General features: G+C 36.3%; 1 protein-coding gene across 2 annotated transcripts in view; it reads right to left on the reverse strand.

The window, feature by feature from the left end:
- Positions 1-21,062, reverse strand: part of LOC108739367 (gonadotropin-releasing hormone II receptor) — a 166,000-nt gene that overhangs the window by 7,187 nt on the left and 137,751 nt on the right. For both annotated transcript variants that reach the window (XM_025975728.1, XM_018473247.1), the window contains exons 5-7: positions 17,426-17,633; positions 12,703-12,829; positions 9,903-10,140 (exon numbers count right to left, since the gene is read on the reverse strand). In XM_025975728.1, coding sequence (XP_025831513.1) covers positions 9,903-10,140; positions 12,703-12,829; positions 17,426-17,633 — 573 coding nt within the window. The remainder of the gene's footprint in view (positions 1-9,902; positions 10,141-12,702; positions 12,830-17,425; positions 17,634-21,062) is intronic.

The raw sequence follows: 21,062 nt of genomic DNA on the forward strand, positions 1-21,062 counted from the left end.
GGCATTCGTGGTTAAACTATACCTAGAAAAAAAACCAATATTTCTGATATTTATTGATTGTCTTTATAAATTTGCATTTATACATATAAATTACGAGAAATAATTCTTTAAGGTCGTAAATAAATAACAATCGCTGAACCAGGTACTATTCATAATTATTATATTTATTATAATTGTGTAAGTTTCATTTACTAGTGCGCCTGAATTCCGGGATGCTGATTACACTAGGCTAGCTGCCCTTCTACATTTAAAGTGACGCGTCGGGTTGAGAAGGTAACGAAGGAGGTAACAGTATCATTCTAACAATGACGATAACACACCTCTATTTTACAGAGGCGCCTAGCCAAGGTGCATACATGCACTTCTCAAAATTAATTGAACATGTAATTAGAGGACTAGGATATTTTTTTTTTCGTTCAGAGATCCTACCATTACCTTTTTACCTGGAGTATTGTAAATAAGATTAGAAAATGGAAAATATCTGTCGAGCCATCGTTATTTAACCATGCTCAGGTAACTATTGAGTAGAGAGAACCAGCTCTTAGCAAAGCTTTCTGATTTCTTAACGTTTGGAACATACACACGCTGGTGTCGGGACCGAATTCCTACATTACGAGATGCTCTCATGCCGGTCATTAATTTGACAAAAGAATGACTGCGTAGATCGCTAGAAACTGTTTTAACTATCAAAAGCAATATGCGTTTACAAGAAGAACAACATCTGCGGAATGCTTAGATTAAAAATTAAGCACCTCCTTAAAAGAACGAGGACGACTCATGGGCCTTATACATATGTACCAAGCACATATATAGGTCTGCTGTCAGGAAGCCAAAGATGAGAGATCATCTTCCTTCTGCAACAATATCAGTAAAATAGTAGATACAGTCAGACTGGATATAACTCAAAGATCCTGGGTATTTTAGTACGCATATTATCGATTAAAAGGCCCTTATTCAATTTGCCTTTATGGGATTGGTGATGAGATATTCAACCGACAACGGCTGCGAATTGACTTGTTTTTCCCTGTACGTAATATCTACTATTAAAGGGTGTAGTGCACCATCCTTGGTTCTACATATAGATATATTTATATCGCTTCGGCATAAATATCATTGCTATTTTAATGTTTACATTTCTTTTAATAATTTTATGCCGCATTTCGTTGCTAGGCTTATTTGTGTATATATATTTGCTTAGTCCACAAATGTAGGGATCGAATTAACTTTGTCAATATTCCCCAATAATCGCTGTAGGTTCTCTTTTTGTTATTAGATAAGTAAACGACAAGTACTTTAGTTTAGTATAATCAAGTTATTGTAGCATAAGAGGCTTAACAGAGGTCAAGATGCTTTGCTTTGTAACGAAGCGAAGTGAAAATTTTCTTTGCATAAACAGGCGTATAGCATTGCTAATAGTTAGCTAACAGCTTTTATAATGAATTTGAACTACATACGGACATTTTTTGACTTATTTCAAGTTTTTAAAATAACCATTCACTAAGTTTTACGTAGTATTATTTATATTGTTCTATTTTCGGCGTGTATTTGATAAATCCTTAATCCTTAATTTACAATTTCATAAAGAGCAACTTTACAGTAATGAAGTTTCGATCTAGATGAAGGAACTCCATTCAAGCAGTACCACTTTGTTGTTCTGACCGAGCGACATAGCCTAGAGATTTAGACCATTGCTTAGCATTCGGAAGGATGTCGGTTCGATTCCGGGTTCCGGCTGAAGAGGACCCTAGTTGGTCCTAGAATGGCCTGAGGTAGAGGGGTTTTAGTTGGTAGGTCCGAGGACTTCTTCCTCTGGAATCCGACACTACCCAGTCGTACGGATCTTTGAAGATTTCCCCTCTTTCACGAAAGCATAAAAAACAAAAAAAAATCCGAGTCCGTCTGCCTTGGTCCAAGTTTTTCTGTGGTTTCGTTGGATCACTTAGGCAAATGCTGGGGCAATAATATTCAACACATAATATTTCATTCTCTTCTGTCTTCATTTCGTCGGTTTCATCTTTCTCACCCGAACCACCACCCACCCATTTCCACGATTCCTGAAAGGAGGCTGAAGAGGACCTTCCGCCCTTTTTCTTTAGCGAGCCTCGGTCCACCTTATGGTACAGGCTCTGCCAACTAAGGTTGGCATGTCTACAAAACAATAAATAGGGCTATTTATGCTAACGGAACGTGTCCACTTACTGTTCGGTTTATAACCACACTAACTGTGATATGTAGTTTTCCAGGCTTACTTCCAGTGGACCACGGCTTTTAAACCCGGAAAACTGCTAAATTTACTTTGACCAGGGAAAGTCTACACAGACTGATCACATTAAATATTCTCATAATAAATAACAACTTGACATCAGAAAATATGTTCTTTAATATAATAATCAGTTATATTTCCGTCTCTCATGGTAGGTTGAGAAGAACATATGGCAGCATTAGAAAAGCAATTTTGACGATTTTGGAACTTGTACCAACACCCAATTTGTGGTAATTCATTTTTGTTTTTTGAAGTTATATTGGTTACAAATCTAAATTTCTCCCTGGGCATTTGCAAATATGTAATTCTTGTAAATAAAATTGTGGTTCGAATAATCGTGTCTTTTTTGTCAGCACATGTGGTTTTGCACGGAATTCATAAAAAAAACTGATTTAAATTATCATTGTCACAAAGTATGTATGAATTTGCCGCTTTAACGATCACAATCACTGTCAATTTTCTTCGATTGAATAAACAAACAGATTTTTAATTTCTTTTATTTTTTTTATTCGGATGTTGGCGAGTTTGTTGCTCTTTTGGGGACGGATCCGGCACAATTAGTTTTGCTCGTTAATGGCAAATACGGATATATTTCATTAAATGTTCTTTCTGTTATTCTGTCATATGCACTTTCTATGAATGTAACATAAATTCAATATATCTCTGGATGTTATTCACTATTTTTTATTGCAGAGAATGCAGTATAATCTTTTTTGCGTAATAATTATAAATACGATAATAACTAATAATGATCCCAATTTTATTGATTATCGAATTTTCACTGCCTTCTCCTCATTCTATTAGTGTAATAAAACACGTGTGGTACTATTTAAAATAAATAACGGTTTCTTAAGAGCAAATTATATACGAGGGTGGATTGATAAGTTTCCGGCCTGACCAAGAAAAACAAGGTTTTTAAAAATTTTTTTTTTTTATTTCTCAACATAATCTCCTCCAAGGCTGATACATTTCTCATAGCGGTGTTCCAGTCTATTAATGCCATCTCTATAGACTGATTCGTCAAGCTCCTCAAAATAACCATTTACAGCTTCGATTACTTCTTCATTGTCCGCAAATCTCTTACCGCCAAGCCATTTTTTGAGATTAGGGAACAGAAAATAGTCACTCGGGGCTAGGTCTGGAGAGTAAGGAGGGTGCGGCATCAATTCAAACTTTAGATCGTTGATTTTAGCCGTCGCAACGATTGACGTGTGCGCTGGTGCGTTATCGTGATGAAACAAGATTTTTTTCTTCGCCAGATGAGGTCGTTTAATTTTCACCTCGTGGCTCAAACGTTGCAATAAGTCTGCGTAGTATTGACCAGTGATAGTATTACCCTTTGCAAGGTAATCAATGTATATAATACCTCTTGCATCCCAAAAAACAGTAGCCATAACCTTGTTCGCCGAAAAAATTGTTTTTGCCTTCTTTGGAGTTGGTTCCCCTGGTCCAATCCACTGTTTAGACTGTTCTTTGGTTTCAGGAGTGTAGTGGTGGACCCACGTTTCGTCAACGGTTACGAATCGACGCAAAAATTCGCTTGGATTACGCTTATACAATGACAAATTTGCGGTAGAAATGTTTTTTCGAATCAATTTTTGGTCGACTGTTAGCAAACGCGGCACCCATCTTGCACAGAGCTTTTCCATATGCAAATGTTGGTGCAAAATATGTTGCACACGTTCATATGACATCTTACAGGTCTCAGCTATCTCACGCACTTTCAATCTGCGGTCTCCCAGCACTATTTGATGAATTTTTTCGATCATATCTGGAGTTGTGACCTCAACGGGGCGTCCTGAGCGAGGCCCATCAGAGGTGCTCACACGACCCTTTTTAAACTCGGAAACCCACTGCTTAACGGTTGAATATGACGGGGAGGATGTCCCCAGTGTTGAGTCCATCTCTTTTTTAATTTCCTTCGGCGTTAACCCCTTCAAATAAAAGTATTTGATGACAGCACGATTTTCCTGCTTTTCCATTTTTACGAAAACCACAGAGGCGTCTTGTTCAGCGTGCTGTCAAACCTACACTAGCAAGGAGATCGGGCTGAAACTATAGCTACAAGCTATCCAAGGATGGTACTATAGAATGTCACCTCAAGGTAGGCCTAGTGGCGTCATCTCTTGGTTAGGCCGGAAACTTATCAATCCACCCTCGTATAATCCTTTCAGAAGTTACCGCTAAATTTAATGAGGCATCCAGAAAAAATGTATTTAGAAAATTAAATCATTCTAACAAACTCAGAATCATAACGAACACCAAAACGGGAAATACCACAGTTTCGAAAACATTTTATTAAACGAATCCTTTCACTACGTAGAACTTTGTTCCCTGTAAACTTTTAATGAATGGTGTAGAAGTTTAGATCAATAGCTTTGTCTATTTAGTATGCTGAAAATATCTTTGTATTGCCACTTCACTATTCATTTAGCATTTTAGAGTAGGTAACGTTGTGAATGAAATTGGTGCTTCTGAGATAGCTAATGGTGGGATATTCTAGAATTTCCTGACTATGAACACGATTAATAAAAGATTGAAATAAATAAATGGCCTGCTTTCGGTATGCAAACTATAGAATTTATGAGTAAATTTTAATTAAAAGTCACCAGTCTGACGTGGATGTGGCTAAACGCCTGCCGTCAAGATGCTAAAGTTAAACTAAGTTAGGTTAGGTTATTCAAAAGCAGGACAGACGAAGAATGGCAAACAGGATATAGGCTATAAAGTGGGTAAATAATTAGGAAGTGTAGGGCAGCTAGGGAACAGTGGATTGATAGGACGTGTAAAGAAGTAGAAGAAAAGTTTGAACTAGGTAAAACCGATGAGGTTTATAAAAGAACTAAAAGGAATTTTAGAGATTTTAGATGAGTACAGTAGTAATAATTTAAGAAACGAGGCAGGGGTCGGGGTCAATTTGATAGAAAATGAAGAAAAGGCAGACAGGTGTAAAGAATATTTAGGGAACCTATACGCAGACCCTGAGTTAGGAGATATATTAGAGAAGGAAGATAATGTAGAGATAGATGAGCTAGGTCATCCCATAATGAGAGAAGAGTTTCGATATAGCATTAAAAAACCTAAAGAATAAAAAGGCGCCAGGGGTAGATGGATACAGAGAGAAATTCTAAAGCATGCACGACAAGAGGTTACAGATCGTATGTTTAAGCTAGTTAGTCACATTTACGAGACAGGGAAAGTTTCAGAGGATTATAAACGGAACGTGGTAGTAACCATACTTAAAATGAGAGGCGCGGATAGGTGAGAGACTTTTAGAGCAATTAGTTTAACTTCTCATGCATCAAAAATCGTAACTAGAATTGTACAGAGTAGGATGGCAAAAGGGGCGGAAGAACTAGTAGGAGAAGATCAATTTGGGTTTAGAAGAAATAGAGGAATGCGGGAGGCCATTCTAGCTTTACAGGTAACAATAGAGAAAACGATATAAAAAGGAAAGAGTGCCTACATAGAATTTGTAGATTTAGAAAAAGCTATTGACAATGTGAAATGGGGCATGATGCTAAATATACTTAAAAATGTAGGGATGAGTTACAAAAATAGAAGAGTGACACTTAAGTATATATATTAAGTATAGAGAACGTAGAGAAGTAAATATTAGAAAGGGAATCAGACAGGGATGCACACTGTCACCACTACTTTTTAATCTATACATCGAAGACGCGATCAATAAGAACAGTACAACTGTTGGGACATATATACAGGGGCAAAAGATTAGTATGCTTAGATTTGCACATAATATAGCAGTATTAGCATCTAGCAAGGAGGACTTAGAGATAGCTTTAAATAAAATGGAAGCGGTATTGACAAAACAGTACTGTATGAAAATAAACGAAAGTAAAACTAAAATACTGGTATGCAAGGGAAGCAAAAGTAGGGAAAGAGCGAATATAAAGATAGGAGACGAAAAATTAGAAGAAGTGGCTGACTTTAGATATCTAGGAAGTCAGATAAGCCAGGACGGAAGGAGTAGTAGGGATATAAAACAGAGGATAGCGCAGGGTTGTGTCGCCTTTAATAAAAAGAAGTCATTTCTATGCTCGCGAACAGTTATTTTGGAAATTCGAAAAAGGTTGTTAAAGGTGTATGTTTGGAGCGCGGCGTTTTACGGGTGCGAAATATGGACAGCGGGCGCGGCGGAAAAGAAAAGGTTAGAAGCGTTCGAAATGTGATGTTATAGGTGAATGATGAGGATAACGTGGATAGAAAAGGTTAGAAATGAAGACGTATTAGAAAGAATAGGAGGACAGAGGACTCTATGGAAGTCAATAAGAAATAGGCGAGATAGGTTGGTAGGACACCTTCTCAGACATGAAGGTCTAGTCAGAGACAGAAACAGGAGTTAGAAGGGGTAACTGTAGACCTAGATTAGATTAGGTACTGTTCGCAAATAGTTAAGGATGTAAGTTATTCTAGTTTTAGGGAAATGCGAAGTTTAGCTCAGGATAGGAATTCGTGGAGGTACGTGTCAAACCAGTCTTAGGACTGACGACTTTATAATGATGAGGTTATTCCATTCCTCTTTCTGTCATGGATCTCATTCCCACACACTTACAATACATTCGCCACATCTCTACAAATTATTTAAATGGCAGAACAACGTTTAACATTTAGTTATCATTTGATAAAAGACTATTACAATAAGGACAATTAGTAGTATGATAGTGCATTCTAGTAGGGTTCTTATTCAACCGTCAGTTGATGGTGAGTTACATTACCAATGCCTATCGTATAATTAGAAATATTCCCGGTATCTGGGTCAAAATTAGCAGCAACTGGGTACGCCGCTATCAGTGTTGCTTTGAAGCTAATGGCGGACAATTTCAACATTTTTTATAAAAGGAATATACGCTATTCTTTTTCACTTTTGCCTTTTTTTACAAGGTGGAAGTGCATTCGCTTTCTTCCCGATAGGTACTTGTTACATCCACACTATTAAATAAAATTTGTTGCTGTTGTTACACCCTCGCCGGGAACCGAATCCGAGACTCTTTGGCTTTACGCACTAATGTTTGGACCACTTAGCTATGTGTTTCAAACAGTATTCTCTATATAATTTTTAAGAGAAGATAAGGATCAAAATGGAAGAAAAATGAGTGGCTTATGTAAGGCGGAAGAAAATAAGTTGACTGAGAACATTTAATCCCTGGTCAGTAATCATTCGGACGTGGATGACGGAATATTACCTAACAAATAATGTTTTCTAAATTAAACTGAAGTAAGTCTTTGTAGCTCCTTTTTTGTTTGAGTAATTATACAGTCTTAATTTTTATTTCATGTTATGGGCGATACGCAACTTTGGTTTAATTAAAGCGAGTTTGAAATTGAAATTATGGTTATTGTTAGTTACACCTCTCAATCTACAAAGATCCGTTTTTTCGTTATTTTTATACCGTTAATCACAATTAGTAAGTACAGGGTATTTCCTAATAAAAAAGGGAAAATCCTCACCTAATTTTTAGACAAAGTGTTTAAAAATTTTTCGAACGTTGCTTCATGGTATTTTTCACATATCCTTTTGTTTTCTATTTTTTTTTCCTGTATATTCTTTACAATAGCTAAGTCTGCCAATCAAGAAATAACTCAAATTTATTTTATATTCGGTTTAGCAAACGGGAATGCTCGAAGGGAAAAATGCTTGAGGAGGATGTTTTAAACATAGAGGAAGAATTTCCGGGCGCAAACACGAGGAAGGTTAAAAACGAGTTGAATGTGAATCACAAAACAGTACGGATTATCTCAAAAGGACTGTTTATTTTATCCTTTTCACATACATATAAAGAGTACGAGCATTATTACATCCAGATTTTCTTTGAGTTCCAAATATTCCAAACACAATCCAACTTTCAGACGTAGTCAATTTTTCGGGAGTCGGCATTACGAATTTTATAATCCTTGATAGTTAAGAACAAATCATTATTAAATTTCTCGCTCATTCCATTGCAGAGGTAATAATTATGTATTTCAATGTTTCCATTACAAAAAGATGACTTGAACTTCGAATGACCTCCAAGGTCAAAATCACTTCAGCGTCTCCAATTGATTTTTATTTCTTAATCATACCTAGATACAACTTTCTTGGACTATATTTAATGGCTTAATTATACAGGGAATTTAGAGGAATAACTCCAGAAATATCGGGAATGGGTCCATCAAATCGTGATTCGATACATTTAGGAAATACTAGACTGCAATACGTGTGATTTCCCAGTGTTTGTAGGAGGATGAATCGATGACAAGTCTCTAACAACAGCGTAGGACTCAGTTAAATACAGTTTTACTTTCTGACTTTATTGTTCCTGCCATCGTACCTCGTGTGTTCTGGAGGTTCCAAATTTCGAGAAGTCCTTTTGAATGAAATCCCAAGTAGGGTCAAAATACGTTCAGTTGGAAGCTCCGCACGTATGCAAAATTTTAAGATAAATAGGTACCTACCTGCTTATACATTTATTATCAGATTAAGGTAACTATGATGGGTGTGTTCACCGAGGAGCATGGCCTAGAGGTTTAGACCATTGCATAGCATTCGGGAGGACGCCGGTTCGATTCCGCGTCCGCCTGCCTTGGTCCAAGTTTTTCTGTGGTTTTCTTGGATCACTTAGGCAAATGCTGGCGCAATAATATTCCACAGATAATCATTCATTCTCTTCTGTTTTCATTTCGTCCGTTTCAACTTTCTCACCCGAACCACCACCCACCCATTCCCACGATTCCTGAAAGCAGGCTGAAGAGGGCCTTCCGCCCTACCTTCCGGCATAGTCCGGAGGGACTGCCCGCCCACCAGCATTACTGGCTGGTGGGAATGAAACACCCAAAAGTTTTTTTTTGCGTGTGTTCAGGAGGTTGAAACACAAACTTTTGAATAATAACCTGTTGTCTGTAGGGCACAGTTGTTCTGTCTAAAGCGTTTTTTGATATATACCTCCCTCCCCATAAAACATTACGAAAATAATAATTAAACTATTTCTTAATGAGTTATTGCTACTTCACTTTTAACAACAAGACTTAAGTCACTGGCAAAAACGGTGTTATTTACAGCTTTATTTCTGAATATGACGTTTTATGGAGAACAAAAAAATAGTTATTCCATGTCAGCTCTTAAACTGTAAGATATAGTATGCTATAAAAGAATACGTTTCATGGTTCTTTAAAAAACAATTCTCTACGAATTGATCATAAAATAATTTTTGGATGAGCGATTAAACAGCTCAGCTTAGAATAGAAGCATTCTGTCTGAAATATTGTACAACTCCATATTCAACGTTGCTGTTTAAATTTTGTAATTTTACAGATCTAAAAAGAAACTGATGACCAATAGTGGTGCAATGTTGCTCGAACAAAGTTGATACGATTATTAACATTGTAAAATCGTAATGTAGAAAGTTGAAGATTACATTTTTTGGTTTAATTATTCTTTCTAAAATTTGTAATACCATCACTAGAAAAATTGTGAAATTAGAGTGTCAAAACTAAAAAGATCAATAAGCTGATGTACGTGTGTGCTATGTTATTGAAAAAACTGAGTTTTTCATTGTTAGTAACTATTAGTTGTGTGATTGTTATTGACTAATACTAACGATAAATTAATGTAATTAATTTAAAAATACTATTTGACATAAACCTTTAATATTTTTTCAACAGGTGGCACCCTTGTGTCGGCCGTGGAAACGGAGACTCTGCTGTTTCTTGAATTAAGTGTGTTCAATCGTGGCCTCACCTGTTCGCTCCTACGTCGGGTACGTATATTAAATGCCCCATAGACAATTGGGTTCATACACGAGTTCGTGCAGGCGAAGAGAAACAGCCCTTTTTGAATTCGTTGATCTACTTTCAGGGCGGATTCTCGATCACTCCAGTACCTGAACAGAAAAATGTCTATTTGTATTATTTAAAACATTTAAAGCGATAGAAACCAAAAACCTAAATTTAATCCTACATTTCGAAATAAGTCGGAACCTTTTATTAAGTGGTAACATGACATTTTCGAGTACAATTACTAACGTGACGTCTATAAGACTGGAAATTTTATCAAACAAAGAATAATGGACCTTATACAATTACTCCGGACGTAAACTACTCCTGATTAGAATTAGATATAGTAGGCATTGGTGAAGTCCGTTGACCCAAAGCTTGAGACTTCTGGAGTGGAGACTTTACATACAGGATCGGTGGAAAGTAATTCGGGGGTAGGAATTGTAATGCGTAGGAAAGTAGGGCAGAGTGTAGAAAGTTATTTACAAAAAAGCGATAGGATAGTTATGGTTAAATTAAACTCGAAGCCGGTAAAAACGGTATTAGGGCAGGTCTACATGCCTACATCATCTTACAGTGATGAAGACGTAGAAGCGGTTTATGCAGATATAGAAGATTTCTTAAGTTTATTGATAGGGTAGTTGTAGGAAACTTCAACGCAGTAATAGGTGAGGGTAAAGTGGATGCAATAGCAGGTTTTTTGGATTAGGCAATAGAAATGATAGGGGAGATAGGCTGATGGAATTTTGCGATAAACATAACTTAACCGTCGCGAATACTTTATTTAACTACCACGTTAGGAGGCGTTATACGTTGAAGATGCCAGGTGATTTAGAGAGGTATCAGTTAGATTACGTGCTTGTTAGGCAAAGATTTAAAAATCGAGTGAAGGACTGTAGGAGTTATCCAGGAGCAGATATAGATATCGATCATAACTTAGTAATTATGAAGACAAATCTTAAATTGAAAATTCTGACTAAAATGTAACGAAACGCGTGATAGGCTAGGTATAGGAACTGACGAAATATTAAAGTCGGCGGGAAAAACGAATGACAGGGACTTAGAGACAGAATGGAACTTATGAGAGAAGAGTTCGATGTAGCATTAAAAAACTTTAAAGAACAATAAGGTGCCAAGCGGTACTGACAAAACAGTACTCTATGAAAATAAATAAAAGTAAAACTAAAGTACTGATATGTAAATGAAGATAAAGTAGAGAAAGAGCGAATATAAAGAAACGAGACGAAAAATTAGAAGTGGCTGGTTTTAGATATCTAGGAAGTCAGATAAGTCAGGACGGAAATTCGAAAAAGGTTGTTAAAGATGTATGTTTGGAGCGCGGCGTTGTACTGAACAGTGAGCGCGGCGGAAAAGAAAAGGTTAGAAGCGTTCGAAATGTGGTGTGATAGGCGAATGAGGATTTCGTGGATAGAAAAGGTTAGAAATGAAGAGGTATTAGAAGGAATAGGAGAACGGAAGACTCTATGGAAGTCAATAAGAAATAGGCGAGATAGGTTGATAGGACACCTTCTCAGGCATATTAGTGGCAGAAACAGGAATTAGGAGAGGTAGAGGTAGACCTAGATTAGATTACTGTTCGCAAATAGTTTAGGATATGGGTTATTCTAGTTTTAAGGAAATGCGAAGTTTGGCTCAGGATTGGAAAGAGTGGAGGTACGTTTCCAACCAGTCTTAGGACTGACGACCTTATGATGATGTCAATCAAAAAAAAAAAAAGTGTGTGGTTTTATCAAACCACGATGTAAGTGAAACTTTTCGGATTGTAGGCATTTAACTGTAAATTTTCAGAAGATTATTCGATTTAGGGTATTAAAATCGCGTTCTTAATCTTATCTTAATGATTGGAAAATGGGAATGATAATGGGAAATCAATAGCAGACAAGATATCCAACTTTAAATTTTAATTTCAATCTGCGTATAAGAGTACAGAATACATAATAAATACAATCATTCAGATGATAGATGCATGTTAAAACTGAGAACAATATGTATTTAAATCATTGAATCATTTTGAACTTCAGTAATTCTATCAATAATTTCATTGTTGCTTTGAGTTTCATAGTCTATAAATGTAATTGTCATGCATTTGCACGAATAAGTGAGAATATGAATGCTCCACGGTTAGTTCATGTGAACCATAAGCTTTCACTCTTGCCCCTACTCCGCGGTCGGCTGTAATGCAACATACGATAGATGGGCGAAAAAGTTTGAGGCGATGTAATAAAAGTTTCTCTTTAAAAATGCGTAACATACATTGTGACAAAGATCAGGTTTCTAGACGGCATATAGTGGATCTTTCTAGAAATTGACTAGCCTTTATAAATAGTTGGCGCGTGATCGAGGAGTTAGTTAGTACGAGTACCAGTTCAAATTACGTGGTGATGCAATGCGAAGAAGTGACAAGGTGGTCATATAGTGGTGAATTAACAATTAATTAATTATAGAACTGTTAATAATACAACAAATAGTCAAATAATAGTAATACTGCGAGGAAGGTGTTTAAATAGATACGTGATAATACGGTTTTGTTTAAATTTCTTTTAATTGGTGGCGAAGCTAACCTCAAACTTATTTTAATTTCCGCTTTACGAGTAGTATCTCAGGAACAATTTATATTATTTAAATTTTTGAAAAAATAAATGACTTACCAAACGCACATTACATAATATGGAGTCCAACAGATGATGAACACCAGAACAATTATTATGGTCATCTTCAGAGTTCGGATTTTTGCTTTTCCTAAAAATCCAAGGCTTGAGCGTCGAATTCTACAATCTGCAAATAGAAACAATTTTTTTTACAAATCAAAAACTACATAAAATTTTATTTTTATATGCTGTTAATTGGATCGTGTTTAGATGCAAAAGGCTTTAGAAACCATCCTGCAACAATTTACATCGGTTAAGGGGTGAATTTTATTTTATTATTATGAAATTCATAAACAAAAATTTACAAGACTTGTCCAGCTATAAGCATATGAAGGAGTGTTCTTTTATTAATTTTGGGTTTTACAAAAATACAGTTTTAATTCCTAACATATCAAAGCGGTGGATTTCACAGAATTTTGTATAAATCGCAACACACTGAAGGGAGTAAGCAGCACACCACAAATTGCGTTAGAGAACTCCTCTAAAAAGTTGAAAAAGCGTTGGTAGATACTAAAAATATATGATATATGAGTAACTCTGAAGGTGACACAACCCAGTTGTCAGAACGTATTTCGAAAATTTCAAAATTAGAGGCTGTTTATAAGCTAATTTGTTGGTAATATCAAAAATTAGATACTGAAAAATTTTTTGAATCAAACTCTTATTTATTCCACAATAATTAAAAGTAATATTTTTTGAGTCGTTAATTTTTAACTTTGACATCAAATTAGCTCCTATTAGAATTACCTAAAGATCGCAATAAAAGAAAATTGGCATTTTAACCAAAGGCAAACACGCTGAATCTTTTCACTGACGGCAGTAACTGTTATAGTTAGTGTATCGTATAGCGAGTATCTATCTCATATTCACTGATCTCAGCATACATTCATACTATACTTCATTTACTTTCTCTAGGAATTGGCCCCTTCCAATGTCTTGGATGTGCGCTGGCAAAATCGTAGGTAGGGAGAAAAAAGCGCATTATACTCTCGACTTTTGTTCATTAAACATACCTTTCCATACAGTACCTGCCAAAAGCTTTGTTCAATCATGAATAGTAGTGCGAGTCGAAAACAAGCGTTAAAGCCTTTAATATGTCTTCAAATAAAAATAAACATCTCGTTGATATTTTCAGTAGTAAATGGTATAAATAACAGCACATTTGAGTAATGCAAATGTAGTAGATAAAATGGTCAATTTTTTCGTGCAGTACTGTACGAGGAGCGTCCTCACCGGTTAAGAGTTTGGCCGAGAGTTGTCTCGTTTCTTTTGTGACCTAGTGCTATTCTTTTCTATTTTGCGTCGGTCAAACTAAAAGTCACTTCGCTACAGAAACTAAACGAAGTATACTTACACTTTTGCACTGAATAATAACATCAGCAGTTTTACAGACTCCCTTAGTGTTCTGTCCAGCCTCACAAGCTACAAAACAGATATAAAGACGAACCTTTATATCCTTATTAGTACGAATAAAAAATTTTTTTTTGGTAGATGAATCAGCGATCGTTTAAATAGCGGAATTAATAATAATCTGGGCAGTGGAATCCAAGATCGCGAAGAAGCAAATAACGTAGGCTAGTGAGACGGCTTGCCGTCTTCACTCACCTGTAATGGTTCCCTGCCGGTTTCTACGTTCCTCAATTATCTCGGGATAATACCTTTATATCCTTATTAGTACGAATAAAAAATTTTTTTTTGGTAGATGAATCAGCGATCGTTTAAATAGCGGAATTAATAATAATCTGGGCAGTGGAATCCAAGATCGCGAAGAAGCAAATAACGTAGGCTAGTGAGACAGCTTGCCGTCTTCACTCACCTGTAATGGTTCCCTGCCGGTTTCTACGTTCCTCAATTATATNATAAGTTCAACCATAATGGAGGGGTTCTTAAGAGAAGCCAGACTAAGACAAGTCCCTGAAAGAGGGCAGCAGCTCTTTCAGTACTCAGGGTGGCAGAGATCACGAGGATCGGTATGGCACTCTGATGCACAATACTGCGATGTGGAAGGCAACGGGAAACCACCACATTATGATCCCGAGTACAACGTACAAATTATATATTAAATGATGGCGTCCTCTGGGGTAAAGCACTCCGGACGTAAACTAGTCCTCCATTCGGATGTAAAAATGTAACGAAACGCGTGATAGGCTAGATAAAAGGACAGACGAAATACTAAAGGCGGATGTAGAAACGAATGACGGGGACATAGAGACAGAATGGAACTGCATTAAAACATGTCTAAAGTGAGCAGCTACAGATCTACTAGGTCTTAAACAAAACGAAAGTAGGAAACCCTAGATAACAAATGAGATTGTAGGATTAATAGACGAAAGGCGGAAATACAAAAACAGGACAGACGAAGAAGGGCAAAAAAGATCTAAAGCTATAAAGTGGGAAATAATTAGGAAGTGTAGGGCAGCTAAGTAACAGTGGATTGATAGGATGTGTAAAGAAGATGAAGTCGAATTCGTTCTTTTTTCTTCTAGAGATTCCCACTGAAGCATGACTTGTTAGGGTTTGTCACAGTTGATGGGAACATTCAGAAAATTGTTGATGAAGTCGAATTCGTTCTTTTTTCTTCTAGAGATTCCTACTGATGTATGACTTGTTGGAGCTGGTCGCAGTTGATAAGAGGTCGCAGTTGATAGGAACTTCCGGAAAATTGTAATTTAATTAACACCAATAATTAAGTTATGTTTCCCTACTATATCACATACTTTATCGCTTCGCTCTTCTTATTTCGCTTTGTATCGCTCGTCGCTAAAACTGCCTGATTGTTCCTCTTTTGAGCTAACATAAGGCATCAGCAGAATATAGGATCAATTGACAAAATGATGCAAATTTGGCTTATTCATGGTGACTAATTGCGCATTGAGGATGGTCATTGGTCAGTTGGTTTTCATGTTCAAATTACTTGTTTATTTTTCTAATATAATGAGGTACGAGACGTATTTAATTAACTGTCAATTGTAGGTATTTACTTATGGCGTCATTTTTTCCTGCATTACCTCTGGCAAATAAAAGTTCATGTTGACCCCGTTAGGGTGTCAATTGAAGCGTATTAAGGTCAGTCGGATTCGAAAGATATCAAAGTCGGTCCAGCCAACGTTTAATGTAAATAAAAAGACTGTAAAGGGAGCGGATTTTACGATTCTTTCAACACTGTTTATTGAACCAAATTTTTTCTAATGCCAGTGGCATTGCTACATAATTGTTCTTATTATTATTGTCATTAATATTCACTCATTATATCGAAAATTAACGTGCCGGGGCGTTGACCATTAGAACCTCAAGGGCCGCATTTAGTCAGTTGTTTTTCTAACCCTTCAAATGATTACTGTTTGTATTTAATGACCCAAAATATTTTGTTCCGAATGTTTGCACCTTTTCCGAAAAAAAAAACAATTTCAGTAAAATGTATTATTATTCTAGTAAACTGAGACAAAAATAAGTTTTACTGATCAGAAACAACAATATAACAGTGAGTATTGATAATCTTAAATTTTGGCAAGTAGGTTGTATATCAAGATAAGTTAAAGATAATAATGGATATAAATTTTTCTGTCTGTATCTTGGGGTTTACATACCATTCGCTTATACTACAGGATCCTTTCTGTTTCTGGCGTTGAGTTTACAAAAAGTATGTCGTTCACTTTAAAGAGTTTTAAAGTTGTGGGATTACCACGTGTTGATTCTATTTTGGTTATTTGATGCTGTTATTATCACTATGTTGAGGTAGTTAGCTTTTGATACCAGTTTATTGCTGAGTATTTGATTCAGGACGTTTGAAAATAAAAAATAATGCTTTGAACATCAAATATCTAAATTCTAAGTATATAAATTACACAAAATTACATCCCAGTCTTGTGCAGAAACCTCTGTCTCAAATATCATATCATTATATCATTAAGTGCCACTGTGATTTACTAGACAAACTCTGCAAGTAGGTACTTACTCTGAAGTACGGCTTATATAGAAACGCAGAAGTTCTTGTACCAATATGTATTAAAAAAATTGATCATCGTTACCTTATATACATTTTAATTTTATGTGCTATCTTTACTGAGAACTACGAGCGCTTAGTTGGTCAGGTGAATTCAGGAATCACAGTCTGTCCATCCGTTTCTTGTGTTTTTTTGCTTTCAGATAGTAGCGCCCAAGTAAATTTTGTTTTATGATTTTTGGTATTCAAGTATTAAATAAAACAACGAGTCTCAATATTATTAATAAATAATTAAATTTCCCTTTTGTTAAAAATTTAGTTTCCTTTCAAGTAGAAAATAAAGTAAATATAAGAGTAAAATTCCTTAAAAGCAATAGCCCGAATGCCTAACCGATATTGGAATCCGTTGTCGAAATCCAAACACGTCCAGGGCATTGGTCAACTCCAATATCATCTCTTCCCTCTCTAAATTACTTATATAATTCTAATCCGTTATAAACCTCTCTCAGTGTTTCATTATAGCCCGTTGTCGATTTCTCGAGTTTAACAGGAATTTCACATTAATACGTTGTTCGAGTCTCATAAGTTTGTGACGTAAAGGACTAATAAGGTCTTCTTAATGCCACATTTGCGTTTTGTTAAGCTGTAGCTTAATCAGATAACAATTTTTCTCTGTTTGTTTATAATAAAAGTATTTTTAGTTTTCATTTTTAATTCTGTTAATTATAAGTTTCAACACATAACATTTTCTATCGTCAATAAAATAAAAGTGACTCTTACCTCCAATAGTTTCTCGTGTTCGACGAAAGATTTCCAGAAGAATTGATCCATAACAGTAAATAATTACAACCAAAGGAAAGGTGTACATCGTTGTCATTCCAAAGAAGTTATACATAAGTTCATACATATCTGACGGAAAGACATGGTAAGTAACGCATTGCTTATACCAGGTCACATTTGGATGAGATTCCAGATGAAAAACCAACATCTGTAAATAAGATGGAATGGACGAAGTTAGCATTCATTATCTCAATGCGTTCTACATACTAAGAAGTAATTAGTATATTCAAGGAAAATAAGAACAAAAATATCTGACAAAATAATAGAATACGCTATCAGAAATTTTAGATTCGCCCGATTTGCTTTCCAAGTTTTAGTTACTATTTTTATCAAACAAGCTCTTTTTAGGCTTTCTCAGCATGTGCCTATATTACAATGTACGAGGTCTATTCAAAAAATTTTTGTGTTTTTTCAAAAATTATTTATTTATTCATGAATATTTATTTTGTTCCCTTCATAGTAATCCCCACCAGATATTATACACTTGTGCCAACGTTTTCTCCAATTTTCGAAGCACTTCAAAAAATAATTTTTTGTGATCTTGTCAGCTCCTCCTTCGATGCCGTCTTTATCTCCATAATCGTAGCGTAGTGTCGTCCTTTTATGGGCCTCTTCAGTTTAGGGAACAAGAAAAAGTCACAGGTGGCCAGATTTGGGGAATACGGTGGCTGCGGTATTATTGGTGTGTTGTTTTTGGCCGAAAACTCGCCCACAAGCAACGATGTGTGAGCAGGGGCGTTATCATGGTGCAAAAGCCAATTTTTGTTCTTCCACAAATCCGGGCGTTTCTGGCGAATTGCTTCGCGTAGGTACTATTCTTTAGTGACCATTCTACCATGTGCAGAACTCATGATGCACCACGTCCATGCAATCTGTAAGGAAAACCTTTACATTTGGCCTAACTTGACGCGCCATTTTCGGTCTTGGCTCGTGCGACAGTTTCCATTGGGAGATTGAGCTTTGGTTTCCACGTCATAACCATAAGTCATAACCACGTCATAACCATATGAGCAATGTTAATGCAATGCTGTTTTTGGTTGAAATTGAGCAATTTTGGTACGAATTTCGCAGCCACCCGTTTCATGCCCAAATCATTGGTAAAATCGAATGCGCAGGAGCCAATGGATATGGTTAGGTCCTCAGCAACTTCTTTAACGGTGATTCGACGATTGGCCAATATTATTTTCATTACTTCATCAATGCTTTCGTTTGTTGTTGAGGTGCTCGGGCGTCCGGCACGCTCTTCATTTACATCTCGGTTCTCTGAGAACATTCTGTACCACCTATAAACGTTTCTTCGGCCAAAGGTAGCTTCACCATATGCCACAGTCAACATTCAGAATGCGTCCGCGCACTTAATTTTGTTTTTCACACACAATTTGATACAGATTCTTTGATCTACTTTTTGAAATAAGAAAAAATCGAAGACGAGTCAAAACACGTACAAGCAAAGGAGCTGTCAAAAATTAACTGAATATTCAACATGACCGAACTTGTCTTTATAAATAAGTGACATGAGTACCAACATAACGCCACAAAATATCGAAAATCGAATATACGTAACCCGCGGAAATTCAAAATTTCTCGAAACTTTTTGAAAAGTCTTCGTACAATACTCGTCTAATAATAATTTTCCAGTTGATGTAAATAATAAAATATTTATAAGATTTATATTCACGCCAAAATAATGTATTTGATAATAATGTATAACGAATTGGTAAAGGCTTTCGCGGCCAGTAGGTGAACTAATGTTGTCCTGATTCGGGTCTAAATGCCGCCGTCGGTTGGAGTTGTTTCCTTAACGTTCCCATAGCACGAGTGGACTTCACATCCTGCGCTGGAGACGGAAGGACCTCGAAGAAGCTCGCCACTCGTTCTAATGAAACGTTAGGAAGCAACTCCCACCAACGATGGCGTTTAGACCTGAATCAGTACAGCACCAATTCAGTGTATATCGAAATTTAACAAACTCAAAATTAAATAAATGGTACATTCAGTGTACAACGAAAATAATTTGTAACACGAAAATTAATTGGTTTCTGTGCTAATCTCTCTGTAGTTCTACCTCTGGCAGTATTCGTCCTTTCAGCTTCATGTTTGGTTATAACATTATGACTATGTCCAAAACCGACATTTTTGTTAGAATCTGCATTTGGCAAAATGTCTTCATTTTTGTCATCACTCGGTCTAATAACTACAATGTCTGCAATTTTTAATAGATTACTATATTCTATCAAATCAATTAATTCTTGTATATGGGTAGGCCTAGTCAGGTAAAAAGTCTTTTCGCATTGTAGTTTAGTTGAAATAAATGACGTTTTCGTAGACGTGCTTTTCAATACGGATGTTTGTATTCAAGTTAGGTAGGGTAGTTTTAATTTGTTATTTTCGGCGCACTGTTAGCAGATGTCAATTCTTGCACTTCCAAATTTACTTTTCTTGGAATATTACAACAGTAAGTTATGGTTATTACCCTAAATGTTTGTGCCGACCAGAGCAGGTACTGCGGCACATGACCGGTTTTGTTCACCCCAAGACGATGTTTTTCCCTTGTACCCTCGTCCCACCAACCCCACAGTTGTAAATAGTTATAAATACCAAATACATTCAAGACAAGTAATGTTTAGACCATTGCTTAGCATTCGGGAGGACGCCGGTTCGATTCCGGGTCCGTCTGTCTTGGTCCAAGTTTTTCTGTGGTTTTCACTTAGGCAAATGCTGAGGCAGTAATATTCCGCAGATAATCTTTCATTCTTTTCTGTCTTCATTTCGTCCGTCTCATCTTTCTCACCCGAACCACCACCCACCCATTCCCACGATTTCTGAAAGCAGACTGAAGAGGGCTTTCCGCCTTACCTTCCGGCGTAGTCCGGAGGGACTGCCCGCCCACCAGAATACACCCAAAAGTTTTTTTTCAAGACAAGTTAAGTCACTTTTGAGATTCTGTACAACACAGCTTGCTTTGTTCTCATTAGTTATTTAGTTTTTGTACATAAATTCGTTTATTAGTTACTGCAGCATTTTTATTTCAACATCATATTTGAACTGGTCACACAAAATTAATTTGGCGTGTGACGGCGTATTCTACAAAGCAGTGCAGCTTTAAGGTGAATTTTGCCACTGTTTTACAAAACTTGGTTCACACCTAGACAACGAAGTCATAAACTAAACAGCGATACAATATACACTATAATGGACTTAATTAATACACGATGTCAGACTTATGTACGTTCAGATGTACGAGGGATGTTTCCGAAGTTCTGAGAATTGTGCTATAATTAAATTACGCAGAACGTATAGGCAATATTATTGGTGCTAAACAACTTTTGACATGATTATGTAACTGTCTAGGGTAACATTGTTCAGTTTGATTTATGTGTTCCACTGATATAAACGTGTTTTCATAACCCTTTTTTTGTAACAATGGAAGTCGCAGCAAATTCCCAAAGAGCAATAATTTTCTTTTTATGAAAGGAAGGTGTGAAAACATCAGTAATTATTTAGCGTCTCCAAGGAGTATTTTGTTAGTTTGCAAAATCCAAAAGTACTGTTTATCGGTGGATCGATCGTTTTAAAA

The sequence above is a fragment of the Agrilus planipennis genome, unplaced genomic scaffold, assembly GCF_000699045.2.
Source record: "Agrilus planipennis isolate EAB-ADULT unplaced genomic scaffold, Apla_2.0 scaffold171, whole genome shotgun sequence".
In the NCBI taxonomy this organism is placed as follows: domain Eukaryota; kingdom Metazoa; phylum Arthropoda; class Insecta; order Coleoptera; family Buprestidae; genus Agrilus; species Agrilus planipennis.